This window comes from Notolepis coatsorum (genome assembly GCF_963971535.1).
Source record: "Notolepis coatsorum genome assembly, chromosome: 8".
Lineage (NCBI taxonomy): Eukaryota > Metazoa > Chordata > Actinopteri > Aulopiformes > Paralepididae > Notolepis > Notolepis coatsorum.
In genome coordinates, this window is record NC_140172.1 from 150,218,004 (window position 1) to 150,238,003 (window position 20,000).

Below are 20,000 nucleotides of genomic sequence, written 5' to 3' on the forward strand. Positions count from 1 at the left end.
GGAAGCCCTCGTCCTCCGCGCAGCGCAGCTCCGCCGCTTTGCCGACCGGCACCGACTTCGGCACGTGACACTTTGGCACCACCGGCCTGACTGAGGGGGGGGGGGGGAGGGGTGAGGAGAGGTGAGGTGAGGAGGGGGGAGGGGGGGATAAAAGCACACAGTGTTGCACTTTAGTCATTCTGCCGAATCCTCACAGGGGGGTTAATATGGAGAAAGCCTTTTCGTGTTTTAGGAAGCGTCGGCGTCAGGAATTATTCTTTTCTCTCTGGACACCGTCGTCTCTGTTGCCCCTGCGATGCTGAGGAGACGCCCCCGGTTAGCGGACGACTGACACAGAAACGACGTGGGATCGACGCTGAAACGTCAATGTAAATGACATCGAATCGACGTTAACGACTCTTAATAATAAACACTGTTAGGACTGTCTGCCTCTTAATAATAAACACTGTTAGGACTATCTGACTCTTGATAATAAACACTGTTAGGACTGTCTGCCTCTTAATAATAAACACTGTTAGGACTATCTGACTCTTGATAATAAACACTGTTAGGACTATCTGACTCTTAATAATAAACACTGTTAGGACTGTCTGACTCTTAATAATAAACACTGTTAGGACTATCTGACTCTTAATAATAAACACTGTTAGGACTGTCTGACTCTTAATAATAAACACTGTTAGGACTGTCTGACTCTTAATAATAAACACTGTTAGGACTATCTGACTCTTAATAATAAACACTGTTAGGACTATCTGACTCTTAATAATAAACACTGTTAGGACTGTCTGACTCTTAATAATAAACACTGTTAGGACTGTCTGACTCTTAATAATAAACACTGTTAGGACTGTCTGCCTCTTAATAATAAACACTGTTAGGACTATCTGACTCTTGATAATAAACACTGTTAGGACTGTCTGACTCTTAATAATAAACACTGTTAGGACTATCTGACTCTTGATAATAAACACTGTTAGGACTGTCTGCCTCTTAATAATAAACACTGTTAGGACTATCTGACTCTTAATAATAAACACTGTTAGGACTATCTGACTCTTAATAATAAACATGTTCTATTACCTACAGTATGTACCTATCCTACCTGTACCCCCCCCCCCCCCCCCTGTACCCCCCCCCCCCCGCATGCTGCTATGACACTTGAATGTAATTCAAGGGGATTAATAAAGGACCACTTGACTTGACGTTGAAATTTAGGCGAGATTTAGTCGTCAACATTGACGCGACAACCCTTTCGCTGCCACACACGACAGAAGGTTAACCCTTTACTATCGCACTACCGACGGTTACGGTTATTACCCCGTCGGTAGTGTGATAGTAAAGGGTTAACCTGCTGCCATGTGTGGCAGTGAAAGGGTTAACCGTCTGTGTATCGTCGCAGTGAAAGGGTTAACCGTTTGGTAGTGCGGCGGCGAAAGGGTTAATTAAACGATCGATTCAAAATGGGACGAACATTCTGATGTAATTGAATCAATGAACTCATTGATTCCCATGTGTCACTTTGCTATCTGGGATTGGAGGAGGGAGGGGGGGGGGGGACGACCCTGTGCCAGAGAACCCTGCCACCCAAAACACGCAGCGCTTTCTTTCTTTAGCCACTTGCGAACGATGCGGAGCAGATGCAGTTTCAGAGGGTGTTCCTCATATAGCTCGGGACATATGCCACGCCCTCCCAGCTGGGCAGGTCTGGTCACTAACGCATCCTCTCCTGCTACGTCGTCGTCGTGCCAAATAGCTGGCCTGACTCAGCCACGCGGTCTCAGCTTACAGCGGAGGAAAGTGTGGGATGCTCCCATGTTGTTGCTGGGTTTATTCCATTTAGCAGGGAGCAGTACAGCACAGCACAGTACAGTACAGTATAGTACAGCACAGTACAGCACAGAACAGTACAGTATAGTATAGTACAGCACAGTACAGTACAGCACAGTCCAGTACAGTATAGTACAGTACAGTACAGCACAGAACAGTATAGTATAGTATAGTACAGCACAGCACAGAACAGTACAGTATAGTATAGTACAGTACAGTACAGCACAGTACAGTACAGTATAGTACAGAACAGTACAGTATAGTACAGTATAGTACAGTATAGTATAGTATAGTACAGTACAGCACAGTACAGTACAGTATAGTACAGAACAGTACAGTATAGTACAGTATAGTACAGTATAGTATAGTACAGTACAGTACAGCACAGTACAGTACAGCACAGTACAGTATAGTACAGAACAGTACAGTATAGTACAGTACAGCACAGTATAGTACAGTACAGTACAGCACAGTACAGCACAGCACAGTATAGTACAGTACAGTATAGTACAGCACAGTATAGTACAGCACAGTACAGCACAGCACAGTATAGTACAGAACAGTACAGTATAGTACAGTACAGTATAGTACAGCACAGCACAGTATAGTACAGTACAGTACAGCACAGTACAGCACAGCACAGTACAGTACAGTATAGTATAGTACAGTACAGCACATTACAGTACAGTATAGTACAGCACAGTACAGTACAGCACAGTACAGTACAGCACAGCACAGTATAGTACAGTACAGTACAGCACAGTACAGCACATCACAGTATAGTACAGTACAGTATAGTATAGTATAGTACAGTACAGCACAGTACAGCACAGTATAGTACAGCACAGTACAGTACAGTATAGTACAGCACAGTACAGTACAGTATAGTACAGAACAGCACATTACAGTAGGTTGATGGTGGGTTTGCTTTTTTATTTATTTATATATGTCTTTTTTTACTTGTGTGAATTCTTTTTTTAGGCATCATTCCAAAGACACAAGACAGCGCTTCATGAGTCTCGGCCTCACATTCCAATAGGAAAGCAACATCAAAAATTCATAAGTCATTTACTTAAAAAAGAGAGATCTGTTCCGTTCCAAAATGAGAATAAGGACATTTTCTTTCATGTTTCTCAAATTGAAGAAATACTATAGCTGTGAGGATATATTGGTATTAACTCTGAGCGAGCCGTGAGATATTTACATTCTCTCAGATGAGTATCTCTTTTAGCTCTCTTTTAAATATCCGTACGGATGAGAACACGAGATTGAAGTGAGATCTCAAAGAAAACTTCAGTGTGACCTCCGTTTTTATGTCTTCTAGGGTTTGAGATCACATGAGACAATACTGAGAGCTCAATGGCTTCTCAGTTGACTCTTAATGGTCTCAAACTAGTATCTGCGTCTGTCCTTAGGAGCCTTTATGAGCAATAACTCAGATATCACTCATTTATCACACTAAAATGTAATGAGAAACTAAATTAGAAATAAAAATAAACCAATAAGTGAAAAACTAATTTCCTATGGGATGTGATAAGGCCTAATAAGAGACTAGTTAGTCAATAATGTTGCCATTTATTTATTAAAATCAATGAATAATGAATTATGTCAAATATTTTTAGATGTGAAGCTTCAAGCACCTCATGACTTTAGACCCACAATGTCACTCACTCAGTTAGCCACTCTGCCCCTAGTGGCGGTTCACAGGCATGGCACGTGTTCAGAGAATCTGCCCTCATGCTTCTTATCAGGTGTCGACAAGTTACATTTAAGACTTTTTATTTTATTTTGTAATTTTTTTATTCTATTTATTTTTGGGCTTTTTCTGTATTTTTTCACCCATCCCAATTTAGGCGTTATGCCAATCATTGCGCACATTGCCCCACTGTCGGCCTGGGGAGGGTGTAGAACTACCACATGCCTCCTCCGATACAGCCAGCCGCTTCTATTCACCTGACAGTTTCACTGGGGGAACGTAACGCATGCAGAGGTTCACGCTATTTCCCCCAGATCCGCTCCCTGCTGAACAGGCGCCCCGACCAACCAATAGGAAGTTTACAACGACCAGGACACATACAAGAGTCATATATATTTATATACCTCTCACGACGAGGCTGATCAAGATCTCGTCGAAGGTCTTCTGGTCCTTGGGGGCCGTGACCTCGCACCGGTAATCCGCCGTGTCCGACCTGGTGGCGTTGTTGATCACTAGCGTGGCCGGTTCCCTGATCCTGGCTCTGTGCTCTAAATCACCTGCAGGGGACGGAGCGTGAAAGAACGTCATTGACACAATACAGATACAGCAGCCCCCCCCCCCCCCCCCTGGGGACAGGATGTCTGTTAGAATGTCATCTAACTATAAAGGAAGGAATGTCTGTGGCGTGCGCGTCTGTCTGTGGCATTTGCGTATCTCGAGGACCACTCATCCGGTCGACTTCACACTTGGCGGGTTTATTGCTGAGGACCTAAGGGAGTGCAGTGTTGATTCAGGGGGTGCGATTCAGCCAGATGGTGGCGCTATGACAATGAACCTCTTGTGACAGAATGTAACTACATTTTCAGAAAATGTCTGTGAAATATGACGCATCTGCACAGAACTTGAAATGACAGAATAACAAATTGTGTTAAAATGGACGTTTATGAAAGGTTTGGATGAACAAATACTCATGTCCATGTCAAATGTATCAGAGTTATGTGGAAGCCATCTTAGGGAACCAGGGAAGATCCTTATCTATCCATGCATGTCCTGTGGGTGTCTGTGTCTATGAGATCTGTTTCTATGTTCAGCCCAGTGAGGTCTGTGTCTATGAGATCTGTTTCTATGTTCAGCGCAGTGAGGTCTGTGTCTATGAGATCTGTTTCTATGTTCAGCGCAGTGAGGTCTGTGTCTATGAGATCTGTTTCTATGTTCAGCCCAGTGAGGTCTGTGTCTATGAGATCTGTTTCTATGTTCAGCGCAGTGAGGTCTGTGTCTATGAGATCTGTTTCTATGTTCAGCCCAGTGAGAATACTGTACCTGAGATCTTCCTGTCAAAGTAGACGTAACTGGGATCTCCATTCTGGATCTTCTTCCATTCGATCCTGGGGTTGTTTGTGGAGATGGACTCTATCAGACAGGACAACTCAATCGCTGCGGGAGAAGGAGGAGGGCGTGAGATAACCATGACAACAACAACAACAACAACAACAAGCGTCCATGGCTACCAGCTTTACATTAGTTTTGTGTCTAACTAAGCAGAGCTGTGGGTGTGTCCAGTATGAAGAACATACAGTATAGAAATATTATTATGCTGAGAAAGAACTCAACATCAATGATAAGTAGGAAACAGGGCTATATAGTATCTACAGATATGTAAAAAGGATTATATGCAGGTATGTACAGACCAGAGGTGGATAGATACAGTGTATATATACGGTATATACAGCACTATTGTACATGCTATCATACAGGGTTATATGGATAGATTATAGTATGATGTGGGTAGTTATGATTATTATGATTACTACAACAACAACAACAACAACAACAACAACAATAACAACAACACATGCAATTGGTCAAAGTATCCGATCTTATCTCATCATTAATCAAAACAAAATCATTCTGAGACAAACATAAGCCTAGAAGATACTTCTTCCAATAACACATGTGTTTGTAAAAAAATAAAGATCATAATTGCGGGCCCTGCCATTGTAAACAACAACAACAACAACAACAGTAGGTTTTCAGGTAGTGTTCTAGCTTCAAACACTAGTTCCAGTTTTCCTCTGAGGATAGTTTGTTTATTCAAATAAGCTATCGCTGCTGGCGGGACAAAACCTCATAACTCCAAAAACCCAACTTTTCAGCAGATGAAAAAAACGAACACAGATTTGAGGGTGAATAGAGTTAGGAGGTTTAGACAGATGATCGGTTTAATGCTTTCCCATTGTTTAAACTTTGTAAAACCCACACACACATATGGAGGATGATCTACGGAGTTGATTTATATAAAAAAAAAATTAAATGGAGTTATGAGGTTTTGTCCCGCCAGCAGCGCTATGCAATATACAAATATACAATTCTCTCTCTGAACTCCATAGTGCATCTTTAATTGTTGGTGACTGAAGAGAGTGATTTAGGCCCCTTGGACGGGGCATTCCGCCATGTAGGAGTGCTGCGTGCCAGACTGTGTTACAGTGAGATGATCTCAGGACGCATTCCGGGCTCACAGGGAGGTCAAAGGTCGGCGAAGAGATGCTAAAATTGGTATCGTGATTTAGGATTAAAGAACGGATCTGAAGTGGATGGATTGATCCTCATTGAAGTGTGTCACGATGTCAAAGTCCTACTAGAAACATCTGTGATCGTTACATTAGTATTTACATGCTTGTTTCTCCTCTGGTGTCTATAGTTGTCTGCTACTTGTAGACATCAGGACGGGTCAGGGTATTAAGTGGCCAATCCTTTAGTTTATCTTATCACATCACAGAAACCAAAAAGAAAAGTGAAATACAGTGGACTTATTTTGATAGATTTTGCGCTTTACTTTTTGAGTGAAGGCTTGATTTATGGTGGTTGTGAACTCTGTGGCACACATGGTATTTGTGGCGATGGACGTCAATGCCGTGCTGTGAATGCGCTCATGGTCTCTGTGTGGCATCTGTGGCTTCTGTGGGGTGAACATCCTGCTTCCTAGGTGTTCTGCCCCTCCATCGATCATGTGATGTCTGTGGTATCTGTGGAGGCTAGCGTGTGGAGGCTAGCGTGTGGAGGATAGCGTGTGGAGGCTAGCGTGTGGAGGCTATAGCGTGTGGAGGCTAGCACGTGGAAGCTAGCGTGTGGAGGATAGCGTGTGGAGGCTAGCGTGTGGAGGCTAGCATGTGGAAGCTAGCGTGTGGAGGCTAGCGTGTGGAAGCTAGTGTGTGGAAGCTAGTGTGTGGAAGCTAGCGCATGGAAGCTAGCGTATTGAGGCTAGCGTGAGGAGGCTAGCGTGTGGAAGCTATGTGGAAGCTAGCGCATGGAAGCTAGCGCATGGAGGCTAGCGTATTGAGGTTAGCGCGTGGAGGCTAGCATGTGGAAGCTAGTGTGAGGAGGCTAGTATGTGGAAGCTAGCGTATGGAGGCTAGCATGAGGAGGCTAGCGTGTGGAAGCTAGCGTGTGGAGGCCCTTATGAATCCCCTTGGGGGAAAAGCTAGGTGTCATAGCAGCATGGAGGAGGGGAGGTATAGGTATAGGCAGAAGATGTAAAAATAGCAGTAGTAATAGTATATAGTAATAATAGTGATACAAAATAGTATACATGGTCCATAACATAGTAGCATGCTGCACCAGAGTCCGTGCAGTGTTTAGTATTAAGAGGCAGACAGTCGTAACAGCTCTCAAGTTCTCCAACCGTTGGCTCTCCAGCTATTGGCAGTGGTCCATGCCCAGGCGGTGGAGCCTTCGTGGCTACTGGCAGGAAGGCCCGGGCCCAGGCACCGAGTAGATTCCATCAGCGTGTACCGACGTGACCCCAGTGACTTTGCATTCGTTTTGAGGCTAACTAAGCAGAGCTGTGGGTGTTTACAGACGCAGCGCTCAAAAATCAAACCAATTCTGCTGCTTGTCTGCTGCTTGTTGCTGCTTGTGTGCCACTTAAGTCTACTCAGGTGTTAATTTTCCGGGGGTGTTGGCTGGGGGAACAAAGGGAGGGTAGTTAACTTAAGTGCTTCCCCAGGGAGGGGGTCGGGGGCTACTGCCCTCAGACCCCCAAAATAATTTTTATATGGGCAGTCTGACTTGGGGTACTGACCATATATTAGTGTTGCAATGCATGATAAGTAAACAGTGAAAAAAGCTAAGAAATCTGATGGGGCCGGGACATTTGGGACGAATAAAAATTTAAGATGAAAATCTGCCCAGCCTGTGGGAGGAAGTGGAGGTGTGAAATCTGGCCCGGTCAAGAACAATAGAGGAGTGGTAGAGAGTGGTAGAGAGGCATGAGAGGTTTGAGTTTTGAGTGCTGTATCTGTAGTTTAGTTTAGTTTAGTTTATTTATTTAGCACATCCCATCAATGTCCATAATCAGAATAATAGAAAATAAACTCAAAACAAAATCAGAGACAAACACTATAGCGAAAAAAAGTGGAAGATAGACACGGATATATGTCATGTTCAAAACACAGCAACAAGAGCCAATAACAAGAAAAGAAAATGAGAAAAAGTACAAGAAGGCAAAGGAGAGGAGAATAACATATGTAAAGTATATAATGAAGAAAAAGAACAAAATAAGCAGCCATATATGTAACACTGATGCACAGGACTAACTTAATATATGTTGATGATTTATGATGAAATTAAATGAGATTTTAATAGTTTTTTAAGGAGAATATATATTTATATAATCTAAAAAAAAGAACAAAAAGAAGTGAACAATGATAAGTAGGAAACAGGGCTATAGATCTACAGATATGCAAAAAGGATTATATGCAGGTATGTACAGACAGAAGTGGATAGATAGATATACAGTAAGAATACATATATGGTATATACAGCACTATTTTACATGCTATCATAAAGAATTATATGGGTAGACTATAGTACGAGGTAGGTACTTATGATTATTATGATTAATATGATTACAGTGTACGGAAGGTGTGGACAGAGAAAGCAGTACTAGGCAGGTATAAATTGAGTATAGGCAACAGAGTTCAAAGTTAATACACTATGGTTAACAGAGCCCTAGGGTACAGGCAGTGGCTATAGGCTAATCCCTATCTCTTTAACACTGAACAGGTGTACGGCTCACACACTAAGTTTATTTATTTTTTTACTTTTGTGTTGTTGTGGGTGTAATTAAAAAGAGACAAGTGCCAGTAGACGTGGCTCATTCTAGGATGACATGATGGTGTTTCTCTCTGCAGTAACAGGAGCCTGATTTTCGGCTTGGGGGAATACGACTTGATATATGGTAGGTCGGCTCACCAAAGGTCAAATAGTCCCTCAGAATAATTCTTAACAATGCCAAGTGCACCGCCTGGAGTAAAAATAAAGTGATGCATGATGTGAAAACTATTCGTCAACAACAACAAATCAAATCACTATGACACGTCAACAAGATAAAAATAATGTCCCGCACTGGATTTATGTGCTGCAATTATCTCTCTTCAATATGGTCAATAATCTATGTGAGGGTGTGTGTGTGTGTGTGTGTCTTCAATAGCAATGAAAAACAAAGAGCAACAGTTTTCTTCTGTACTGCAAAGCCGGTTTTGTGCCCAAGATAACTGGGACGTGCGCTCGCACTGGACTCGTATGACCTAGGGATGTGTGTCTTCTTCGCCAAAGTACAATACGTAGTTTAAGAGCTTGGAATTTCGACTTTACAAATTCCAGACATGGCAGATTTAAGGAGAATATATATTTATATAATCTAAAAAAAGAACAAAAAGAAGTGAACAATGATAAGTAGGAAACAGGGCTATAGATCTACAGATATGCAAAAAGGATTATATGCAGGTATGTACAGACAGAGGTGGATAGATAGATATACAGTAAGAATACATATATGGTATATACAGCATTTACACAGGATTAAAAGCACGGGCGATCTGCTTTCTTGTCGTAATACAGTTAAGCGCCATTGTGTCCCTTATGGGCAAGTATTGTAGGGGAAGAGATGATTACGAAACAAAGAGCTCCCATGCTGCCCCACGCTGCCCACACACTGCCCCACGCAAATATCTTGATTGGGAACAACGTTTTGATGCGTGGACCTTCATCTGTTTATTTTTAGGCGCAATGAATGAGGACGTGTGTCTGGTTCAGAGGTGCAGTCGTCTGGAGTAGAGCGACCAGCAGCCGTCTGACTCTCCAAGGTATGTCTGATGCCAGAGCCAAACTAATATACTGGAGGCCAACTCGCCCGACTGGAGACGAGGGTGTGACACGAGCTCAGACTGCACTGCTGGAGCGATAGTGACGTGTGTTTCAGTACCGAATCGGACAGTAATGCTGTCAAATTTTACCCGGTCATTTCGTACATTTTCCACCTGAATCTTATGGTTCTGTTGTGAGGTGTGTTTTTGCGTCTCGAGAGCTCCTCTCCTCTCCTCCCGATGATGTCACCCGGAGGAGAGCAGAGCTCTAGTGAACAGATGCTGTTTCCTCTGCTATGTTCCACTGTCGACGGCCCAACTCCTATAAAGTTGAATAAATAGAGTCTGTGGTTCTCTAGAGCTCTGCTCTCTGCCGGGGGGGGGGGCGGTGTTGGTAAGTTTTATATCAGATTATCATGGCCTCCTCACAACAGGACGATGGGGTTCAGGTTAAAAATAAACGCAATGCCCCTGTTACTGTACATGCGTCACACCCCAGTTCCTAGGGATGGGCAAAACTACATTACTATTCAATAGTAACTGGGAACTCTTCAAATACTAATCGAACCCCTCCAGTCAGCCAGTCAGTCAGTCAGTCATCAGTCAGTCAGTCAGTCAGCCAGTCAGTCAGTCAGTCAGCCAGCCAGTCAGTCAGTCAGTCATCAGTTAGTCAGTCAGTCAGCCAGTCAGTCAGTCAGTCAGTCAGTCAGTCAGTCAGCCAGTCAGCCAGTCAGTCAGTCAGTCAGTCAGTCAGTCAGTCAGTCAGTCAGTCAGTCAGTCAGTCAGTCAGTCAGTCAGTCAGTCAGTCAGTCAGTCAGCCAGTCAGTCAGTCAGTCAGTCAGTCATCAGTCAGTCAGTCAGTCAGTCAGTCAGTCAGTCAGTCAGTCAGTCAGTCAGTCAGTCAGTCAGCCAGCCAGTCAGTCAGTCAGTCAGTCAGTCAGTCAGTCAGTCAGTCAGCCAGTCAGTCAGCAGCCAGTCAGTCAGTCAGTCAGTCAGTCAGTCAGTCAGTCAGTCAGTCAGTCAGTCAGTCAGTCAGTCAGTCAGTCAGTCAGTCAGTCAGTCAGTCAGTCAGTCAGTCAGTCAGTCAGTCAGTCAGTCAGCCAGCCAGTCAGTCAGCCAGCCAGCCAGCCAGCCAGCCAGCCAGTCAGTCAGTCAGTCAGTCAGTCAGTCAGTCAGTCAGTCAGTCAGTCAGTCAGTCAGTCAGTCAGTCAGTCAGTCAGTCAGTCAGTCAGTCAGCCAGTCAGTCATCAGTCAGTCAGTCAGTCAGTCAGCCAGTCAGTCAGTCAGTCAGTCAGTCAGTCAGTCAGTCAGTCAGTCAGTCAGTCAGTCAGTCAGTCAGTCAGTCAGTCAGCCAGTCAGTCATCAGTCAGTCAGTCAGTCAGTCAGCCAGTCAGTCAGTCAGTCAGTCAGCCAGTCAGTCAGTCAGTCAGTCAGTCAGCCAGTCAGTCAGTCAGTCAGTCAGTCAGTCAGTCAGTCAGTCAGTCAGTCAGTCAGTCAGTCAGCCAGTCAGTCAGCCAGTCAGTCAGTCAGTCAGTCAGTCAGTCAGCCAGTCAGTTAGAGACATTTGCTATTGTAGACCGCTATTGAGTCTCCATTGTGTCAGTGAAAAGTCTGGTCAGTGTTTCTTCCTCGTCTGTCCAATGAGTCTCTCTTCCTGTCTCCGGCTCGGCTGACGTGGACATGGAGGGGACATGGATTGGACTCCAGCCTGTTGGACACACTGTCTGAGGCCTTACTGACTACTGAGATAAAAGAGCTCTCAAAACAAAACTTTACTTCAAACTCTACATGTAATTATCGGTTGTTTTTTTTATTGTTGTTTGTTATTGATCCTTTAATAATTATTGATAAAAAGATAATCACAATTCTGTTTATATAAATCTGTTGTTGTTATTGTTGTTGTTGTTGTTGTTGTTGTTGTTGTTGTTGTGAAGCATTCATTTGTATGAAACGTACCACATGAATAAAGTTGATTTGAGTGATTTGTCAATTGATCAATGGACGTCTGTAATCCAAGTGTCTTTATGGTTGTGAATGTTCTTTGATGTTAAGTACATTACAATTTGTACAAGCGTTTTATAACTTTTTCTGAACTATGACCACTATGACGTATATATATATTTAGACTACATTTATTCTACTGGATGTTATGAGGGACTGTATTAAATATGGCTGTCCCCATTAACGATGTCACTCTGTCCTCCGAATCTACTCCACAATGCAAAGCATTTAACTAGCATTAGCTGAAAAATTTGGAATCTGCCATTATCTTAAAATGTTGGTGGTTAATGTCAGGGCTAACGCAGCTTTTGCTGCGTTAGCCCTGACATTAACCACCAACATTTTAAGATAATGGCAGATTCCAAATTTTTCAGCTAATGCTAGTTATTATTGATCAAAGACACAACTTAAACAAACACAAGTGTAATTAATAACATTAATTAGGGTTCCATCCAATTTACGCGTGCCAGGGCCATTCCAAATGACTAAATGTAAATGTAATGTAAATGCTTACATTCAAATTCATTGGTCCATGGGGTCGGGTCGGTTGTCTTTAGTACCACCGCCAGCGTCGTGAGGTAACCTGCGGGGGGAGAAGAGAAAACACTACTATGAGAACAGGGTCCAGAGGGTGATCTTCTAGAGATGAACTCACAGGTCACAGGTCACCTATTACCTGGTTATATACTAGTCATCATAACAGCGTTCCCAGCGTGGATCTGGACTCCAGATGATGTCATACAATGTCTCCTCACGCACTTACAGAGTTTGCTCATATTGGCTCAACCTCGCGACATGCTCTCGCACACCAATTAGCGCACCTTGACTGTAGGATTATAGTTTACAGGCTTCCTGCAGGTTTCAACAAGTTACATTTAACTCTAACCCTAACCCTTTTTAAGACCACTTTGAATAGAATTGAATACCTATATTTCACGGCCATACTGGCAGGGATGCGTCGCTCGTGGGACGGGGTTGCACCACGACGTGCAACCAGCTTTAGTGAGCAGAAGCGCGGTGCACGCACATGCGCGGATGTGCACGCGCGTGCACACAGGAATGCGCTGCACTCGACTGATGGGCCAAGTACCCACCTGGCTACTTTGCACAACAATAGCGCCGGTCGTCAGGTGTGTTCAAATACGTTCTCAGATACATTCACACAAAACTTGTGAATGAAATGTGTTACATTCCATTCGTAGAGGCAATTAGGCACTGTCTTTAGTCTGTGCTTATGCGAGGGAACATTTATGCGCATGTGCGGGAGCGAGCGCGTGCACGTGGCGTCATTAGCGTGCGTGCAACCAGCTTTGATATCAGCAACGCAACACTGCATACTGGCAAAAAAGGTATTAAGGAAAATTACAATGAAAGAAGTAACTCCATATGAATTGTTGTTGGGGAACTGATACTGTTACCATACTGCTTACTTTGCAGCCTGGACATTTATACTCACAAACACATTTAAACAAGACACAGAGAAGAAGTAAGCACAACATAGAAATCACTTCCTAACCCAAGACATTTTTAATACCTCTATCATATTTCTAAGATATTTATAATTTCTAAGACTTTTTAAGGCCTAACATTTTTATTATTAAATCTAAGACTTTTAAGGTCTACATTTTTTTTTATTATTAAATGTAAGACTTTTTAAAAACGTTTTAAGTCTTGTATATAGTCTTAAAGGAACCTTGTATATAGTTTGGTAAGAAAGCAACCAACAGGAAAACATTGTACAAGTCTTTTAAAGCTCCATCTGTAGTTAAATGGTTTATTTCCGTGTTCTTCTTCTTCTTCTCATGTTCTACTTTTATTAGATGAAGCTGCCGTGGAGAAGCAGATGGTCTCCATGGCAACGCATTTGATGAAAGAAGAAGAGGAGGAGAGCGCTTTAACTACAAATAGAGCTACAAAAGTCTTACCAGACTATACAGTAGCAGTGTTTCCCCTGAAAAAAAATTCAGCAGCGGTGCTGTGCCTCTTGGGGGGTCCGGGGGCATGCCCCCCCCGGAACTTAAAAAAAAACATTTTAAAGTTAAATGCATCAATCTGGTGCACTTTGAGAGCAAAATAAAGAGGCTAGATCTATGATGAACTTTGTGCTCAAAACACAAAATCTACTAGACTGCAGTGCTTTCTCCCTGCAGCCTTTTCCTCAGGTCAGTCTTTTACATTTGGCACCCCCCACAGCCCAAATTAAATGATAAAAAAAAAAAAATATATATATATAGGGGAAACACTGAGTATAGATCTGTGCCCTGTAGAACTGAACTGCAACAGGAGAGCTCTAGTCAACAGGAGAGCTCTAGTTAACAGGAGAGCTCTAGTTAACAGGCGAGCTCTAGTCAACACAGGAGAGCTCTAGTCAACACATGAGAGCTCTAGTCAACAGGAGAGCTCTAGTTAACAGGCGAGCTCTAGTCAACACAGGAGAGCTCTAGTCAACACATGAGAGCTCTAGTCAACAGGAGAGCTCTAGTTAACAGGAGAGCTCTAGTCAACACAGGAGAGCTCTAGTCAACACAGGAGAGCTCTAGTTAACAGGAGAGCTCTAGTCAACAGGAGAGCTCTAGTTAACACAGGAGAGCTCTAGTCAACAGGAGAGCTCTAGTTAACAGGAGAGCTCTAGTTAACAGGAGAGCTCTAGTCAACAGGAGAGCTCTAGTTAACAGGAGAGCTCTAGTTAACAGGAGAGCTTAGTCAACAGGAGAGCTCTAGTTAACAGGAGAGCTCTAGTCAACACAGGAGAGCTCTAGTTAACAGGAGAGCTCTAGTTACCAGGAGAGCTCTAGTCAACACAGGAAAGCTCTAGTTAACAGGAGAGCTCTAGTCAACACAGGAGAGCTCTAGTTAACAGGAGAGCTCTAGTTACCAGGAGAGCTCTAGTCAACACAGGAGAGCTCTAGTTAACAGGAGAGCTCTAGTCAACACAGGAGAGCTCTAGTTAACAGGAGAGCTCTAGTCAACACAGGAGAGCTCTAGTCGACAGAACTGAGGGGATTTGGGTGGGAAATGGATCGTTATGGTATAAAAACAGGACCTAGGTTGGAAATAACTAGAATTATCCTTTAATGTCCTTTTTAATATCAAGCCTCGTCCCCGTCTCCATATCACACCCTGACGCAACCTTCATTCTTTACATCCCAACGTGCCACGCCCTTCAACTGTCTGCTACCTTCCATGTTTAGTCTTGTTGGTCAAACTACTGTGTGTGTGTGTGTGTGTGTGTGTGTGTGTGTGTGTGTGTGTGTGTGTGTGTGTGTGTGTGTGTGTGTGTGTGTGTGTGTGTGTGTGTGTGTGTGTGTGTGTGTGTGTGTGTGTGTGTGTGTGTTGCGCATAATTGTGCAGGGAGCCATGTGCCCTTTTCAGGGCAGCTCCCCATGCAGAGCCAACCAGCCGCCTGCCTAAGTCCTTATCTCTCTCTCTCTCTCTCTCTCTCTCTCTCTCTCTCTCTCTCTCTCTCTCTCTCTCTGTCTCTCTCTCTCTCTCTCTCTCTCTCTCTCTCTCTCTCTCTCTCTCCTCTCTCTCTCTCTCTCTCTCTTATCAAGTAAATTCAATTAAATTCAAATGTGCTTTATTGACATGGGAAACATACGTTTACATTGCCAAAGCCCATCTCTCTCTCTCTCTCTCTCTCTCTCTCTCTCTCTCTCTCTCTCTCTCTCTCTCTCTCTCTCTCTCTCTCTCTCTCTCTCTCTCTCTCTCTCTCTCTCTCTCTCTCTCTTTCTCTCTCTCACTCTCACTCTCCCCTATCTCTCTCTCTCCCTCTCTCTGTATCTCTCTACATTTCCCTCTCCCCTCTCTATCTCTCTGTCTCTCTATCTCTCTCTCTCTCTCTATATCTTCTCCCTCTCCCCTCTCTCCCTGTCTCTCTCTTTCTCTCTCTCTTTCTCCCCCCTCTCTCGCTGTCTCTCCCCCTCTTTCTCCCTCTCTCTCTTTTGCTCTCTCTTGCTCTCCCACACCCATCTCTCTCTCCCTCTCCCGCCCCCATCTCTCTCCATCCCCCCCTCTCTCCCCCCTCCCCCCTCCCCCAGTGTAGTCGATAATGTATGTGATGGTGTAATAACTAGTATTGTTATGCGTCAGAAGGCCTGTGGGAGGGGCCTGTCTGAATCAATCAGGGAAGTCGCGCGCACATCCAGACACCACGACAAAAACAAGACCGTGTCTAAATGTGACCTATTGGATATCTATATGTCACAGAGCATTCTCAGCAGTCTAGTTCATATTCATTGTTGAGATATACCCATATATACCTATATTATGTCTGTTCGCCTCCATTCATGTCTTTCAACTGACTTCGTCTGCATTAATGTGTTTTATCTGAACGTATAAAAATAATAATAATAATTATTATTATTATTATTATTATCTGAACGTACTGTGAGGGAGGAGCTGGTGGGATCAACACAACGTCAAACAGATAAACAGATACAGAATTAAACCTTCTCAGGAGGTCAACACACACACACACGCACGCACGCACACACACACACACACACACATCACACACACACACACACACACACACACACACACACACACACACACACACACACACACACACACACACACACACACACACACACACACACACACACACACACACACACACACACACACACACACACACACACACACACACACACACACACACACACACACACACACACACACACACACACACACACACACACACACACACACACCCACCACAAGTACATTCCCAAACTGATACAATAACACGTGAAATGTCTCCACTGTGTGTAATGCCTGTTTCAGCTTCCCAACGCCACAAATAACCTGTACCTGTGGGAACCACTGGAAGGTATTGAAATGCTTTGAAATGTTCTATTCTTATCATAGTATGTTTTCCATACACATAGGTATTCTAATGAGAACATTCAGTGATGCACGGTTTGATTCTAGTCTGAAACGCAAAATAATAGCCTTTAAAAATGTGACACAGAAAAAAACATTTCTCTATCGCATAATGAAATGTGTATTTACTGTACTCAAGGAAGTAGATGTTGGTGTCGTTTTAGAACCGGCCTCGAATGGACAGTATCGTTTTAGAACCGGCCTCGAATGGACAGTATCGTTTTAGAACCGGCCTTGAATGGACAGTATCGTTTTAGAACCGGCCTTAAATGGACAGTATCGTTTTAGAACCGGCCTCGAATGGACAGTATCGTTTTAGAACCGGCCTTGAATGGACAGTATCGTTTTAGAACCGGCCTTGAATGGACAGTATCGTTTTAGAACCGGCCTTGAATGGACAGTATCGTTTTAGAACCGGCCTTGAAGGGACACTATCGTTTTAGAACCGGCCTTGAATGGACAGTATCGCTTTAAAACCAGCCTTGAACGGACACTATCGTTTTAGAACCGGACGCAAATGTAAAGTATCATAAATGGTATCAGTATCAAAACATTGTCATTCAAATGTAAATGTGAAAATGTACACGTTCATGAAGACTTTCAGGGACACAGATGATACTCTCTTTCGTGACAGCAGGGTCAGTTGTCCAGCTTGTAATTCCTCTGGGAATCGGTACAGACCAACAGCCTCGACCACTAAGTTAAATGAATAGAACAGGCCTTTCCCATTCTATCGCCGTAATCTCCATTGGCAGCCATATCATTTAGATAATGTCGTCATGGAAATGAGATTAGTGTGGACAGTGCGCGTGAGACTCAGACAGATGGAATGTTCATCATCACAACTGTCACTGGAATGTTCATCATCCAAATGATATCTGTATGTACCAAGCCGATTATATAAATTTATATTTACAACATTAACACAGACACACCATTTCTATGGTGTATCATCCGAATGACCATTGATGATTGCTGCTTTGAGTGGGATGGTCGTGCTATCACTGCTAGTGACGTGGCCTCGTGGTGAGAAGACTCCAGGGATCCTCTCTCCACTGGATCTCTACTGTTATGACCGGAGGCTCCAGCTAATGGTGGCTAGTTCTAATTCCCGCTCTAATCTGCCACATGTGCCCTAGTAGTAGTAGTAGTAGTAGTAGTAGTAGTAGTAGTAGTAGTAGTAGTAGTAGTAGTAGTAGTAGTAGTAGTAGTAGTAGTAGTAGTAGTAGCAGTAGTAGTAGTAGTAGTAGTAGTAGTAGTAGTAGTAGTAGTAGTAGTAGTAGTAGTAGTAGTAGTAGTAGTAGTAGTAGTAGCAGCAGCAGTAGTAGTAGTAGTAGTAGTAGTAATAGTAATAATAGTAGTAATAATAGTAGTAGTAATAGTAGCAGTAGTAGTAGTGTTAGGAATAATAGTAGTAGTAGTAGTAGCAGTAGTAGTAGTAGTAGTAGTAGTAGTAGTAGTAGTAGTAGTAGTAGTAGCAGTAGTAGTAGTAGTAGTAGTAGTAGTAGTAGTAGTAGTAGTAGTAGTAGTAGTAGTAGTAGTAGTAGTAGTAGTAGTAGTAGTAGCAGCAGCAGTAGTAGTAGTAGTAATAGTAATAATAGTAGTATTAATAGTAGCAGTAGTAGTAATAGTAGTAGTGTTAGGAATAATAGTAGTAATAGTAGTAATACTGAATATTTGAGTAAGTTGACTGATCCCAAGCTCCGCCCTCTCTTAGCTTGAACGAACAAAGCAACGCTTGTGATTGGAGGAGAGTCAGGAAAAGAGGATGGAGCTCGGGATTAGCGACTCTTCTCGTGCCCTCCTGCATTCATGGACGGACACTACTAGCTTTGGTATCATACAAAGTCCGCCACCAACTGTCATTACAGCCGCGGTGCTAGAAGAGTCTCGGGCAGACAGTGTAAGCTGATTAGCCAAATGTCTTTCTAGGGATCAAGACCAGCTCATCTCCAGCTACTCAGTGTCGGCTGCGCTGTGACAACATGCTAAGTAGGTCACACACTTCCCCACCTTCAATTAACCCACTCTGAAGAGTTTAGTTGCTCAGTATAAATGTAAAAAGTTAAAAATAGTAAACCATGCTAATATTTTGTAAATATCATCATGATAATATTTTGTAAATACCATGATAATATTTTGTAAATACCGTGATAATATTTTGTAAATACCATGATAATATTTTGTAAAATATCATCATGAACATGTCTTGTTCAAATGTTTGATCTCTTTTCACGAGGAATCCCTTCAAAACATTTCTTCTGTGATAAAGGAGTAGACATGAACATCCATAAAGGGTTATTATGATGATGACATGTGCTGGAGTTGTAGCAACACACGGGTACAACATGTTCTCCCGGTGCCCTGGGACAGTCCAGTCAGTATGTGAACACGCTTCACTCCCTCCTGAAGCTAGGAACCAAGGAGAGAACCCTCACATGTGTGATATCATCACCTGCACGTAAGATAAGATAAGATGCCTTTATTGATCCCGTTGGGAAAATTTGGGCGTCATAGCAGCATGGGGGACTGGGGGAGGGGGGAGGGGGGAGCGGAGGTACAGGCATGGGCAGGGTAATAGTAGAAACCAGAAATCCATAAATATAGGCAATAAAATGTTATCTGAATATAAAATATGTCCGACCCATCCCTTACAGGATTAAGACAACGCACACCATCAGAGGCCAAAGTAAATAAATCACATATATGTTATTTTCGTACGTTTATCCCAAGCTTTCTCTAAATATTCTGCAAGTGCAAATACCCTGTGATCAAAAATCCATTTGAGTCTGGATATAAGGTATGTATATAATCCGAGGCCGCTCCATAGACTGAATGAATGGGGCATTGTGGTTCATACCTGTTAGCAGCACTACTAGTGATGTTTCAACAGTGTCTTGTGTATTGTCTCCAGAGCGGCCCCAGATGTTGCGCCCAGGTGCCCCACCAGAGGGTTCCGCTCCCTGGCTCTGAGTGCGCTGCATGTTCCTGTTGACTGAACTGTCCTGGGGCTCCAGGGGAACATATGTGAACTCTTAGTTTCACTACCACACTACAGGAGGTTAACCCTTTCACTACCACACTACAGGAGGTTAACCCTTTCACTACCACACTGCAGGAGGTTAACCCTTTCACTACCACACTACAGCAGGTTAACCCCTTCACTACCACACTACAGGAGGTTAACCCTTTCACTACCACACTACAGGATGTAAACCCTTTCACTACCACACTACAGGAGGTTAACCTTTCACTACCACACTACAGGAGGTTAACCCTTTCACTACCACACTACAGGAGGTTAACCCTTTCACTACCACACTACAGGAGGTTAACCCTTTCACTACCACACTACATGAGGTAAACCCTTTCACTACCACACTACAGGAGGTTAACCCTTTCACTACCACACTACAGAAGGTTAACCCTTTCACTACCACACTACA

General features: G+C 43.4%; 1 protein-coding gene across 1 annotated transcript in view; it reads right to left on the reverse strand.

The window, feature by feature from the left end:
* jam3b (junctional adhesion molecule 3b) overlaps nt 1-20,000 on the reverse strand; it is an 88,321-nt gene that overhangs the window by 18,088 nt on the left and 50,233 nt on the right. The window contains exon 2 of the mRNA XM_084320036.1: nt 12,185-12,253. Within this exon, the coding sequence (XP_084176162.1) occupies nt 12,185-12,253 (69 nt within the window). The remainder of the gene's footprint in view (nt 1-12,184; nt 12,254-20,000) is intronic.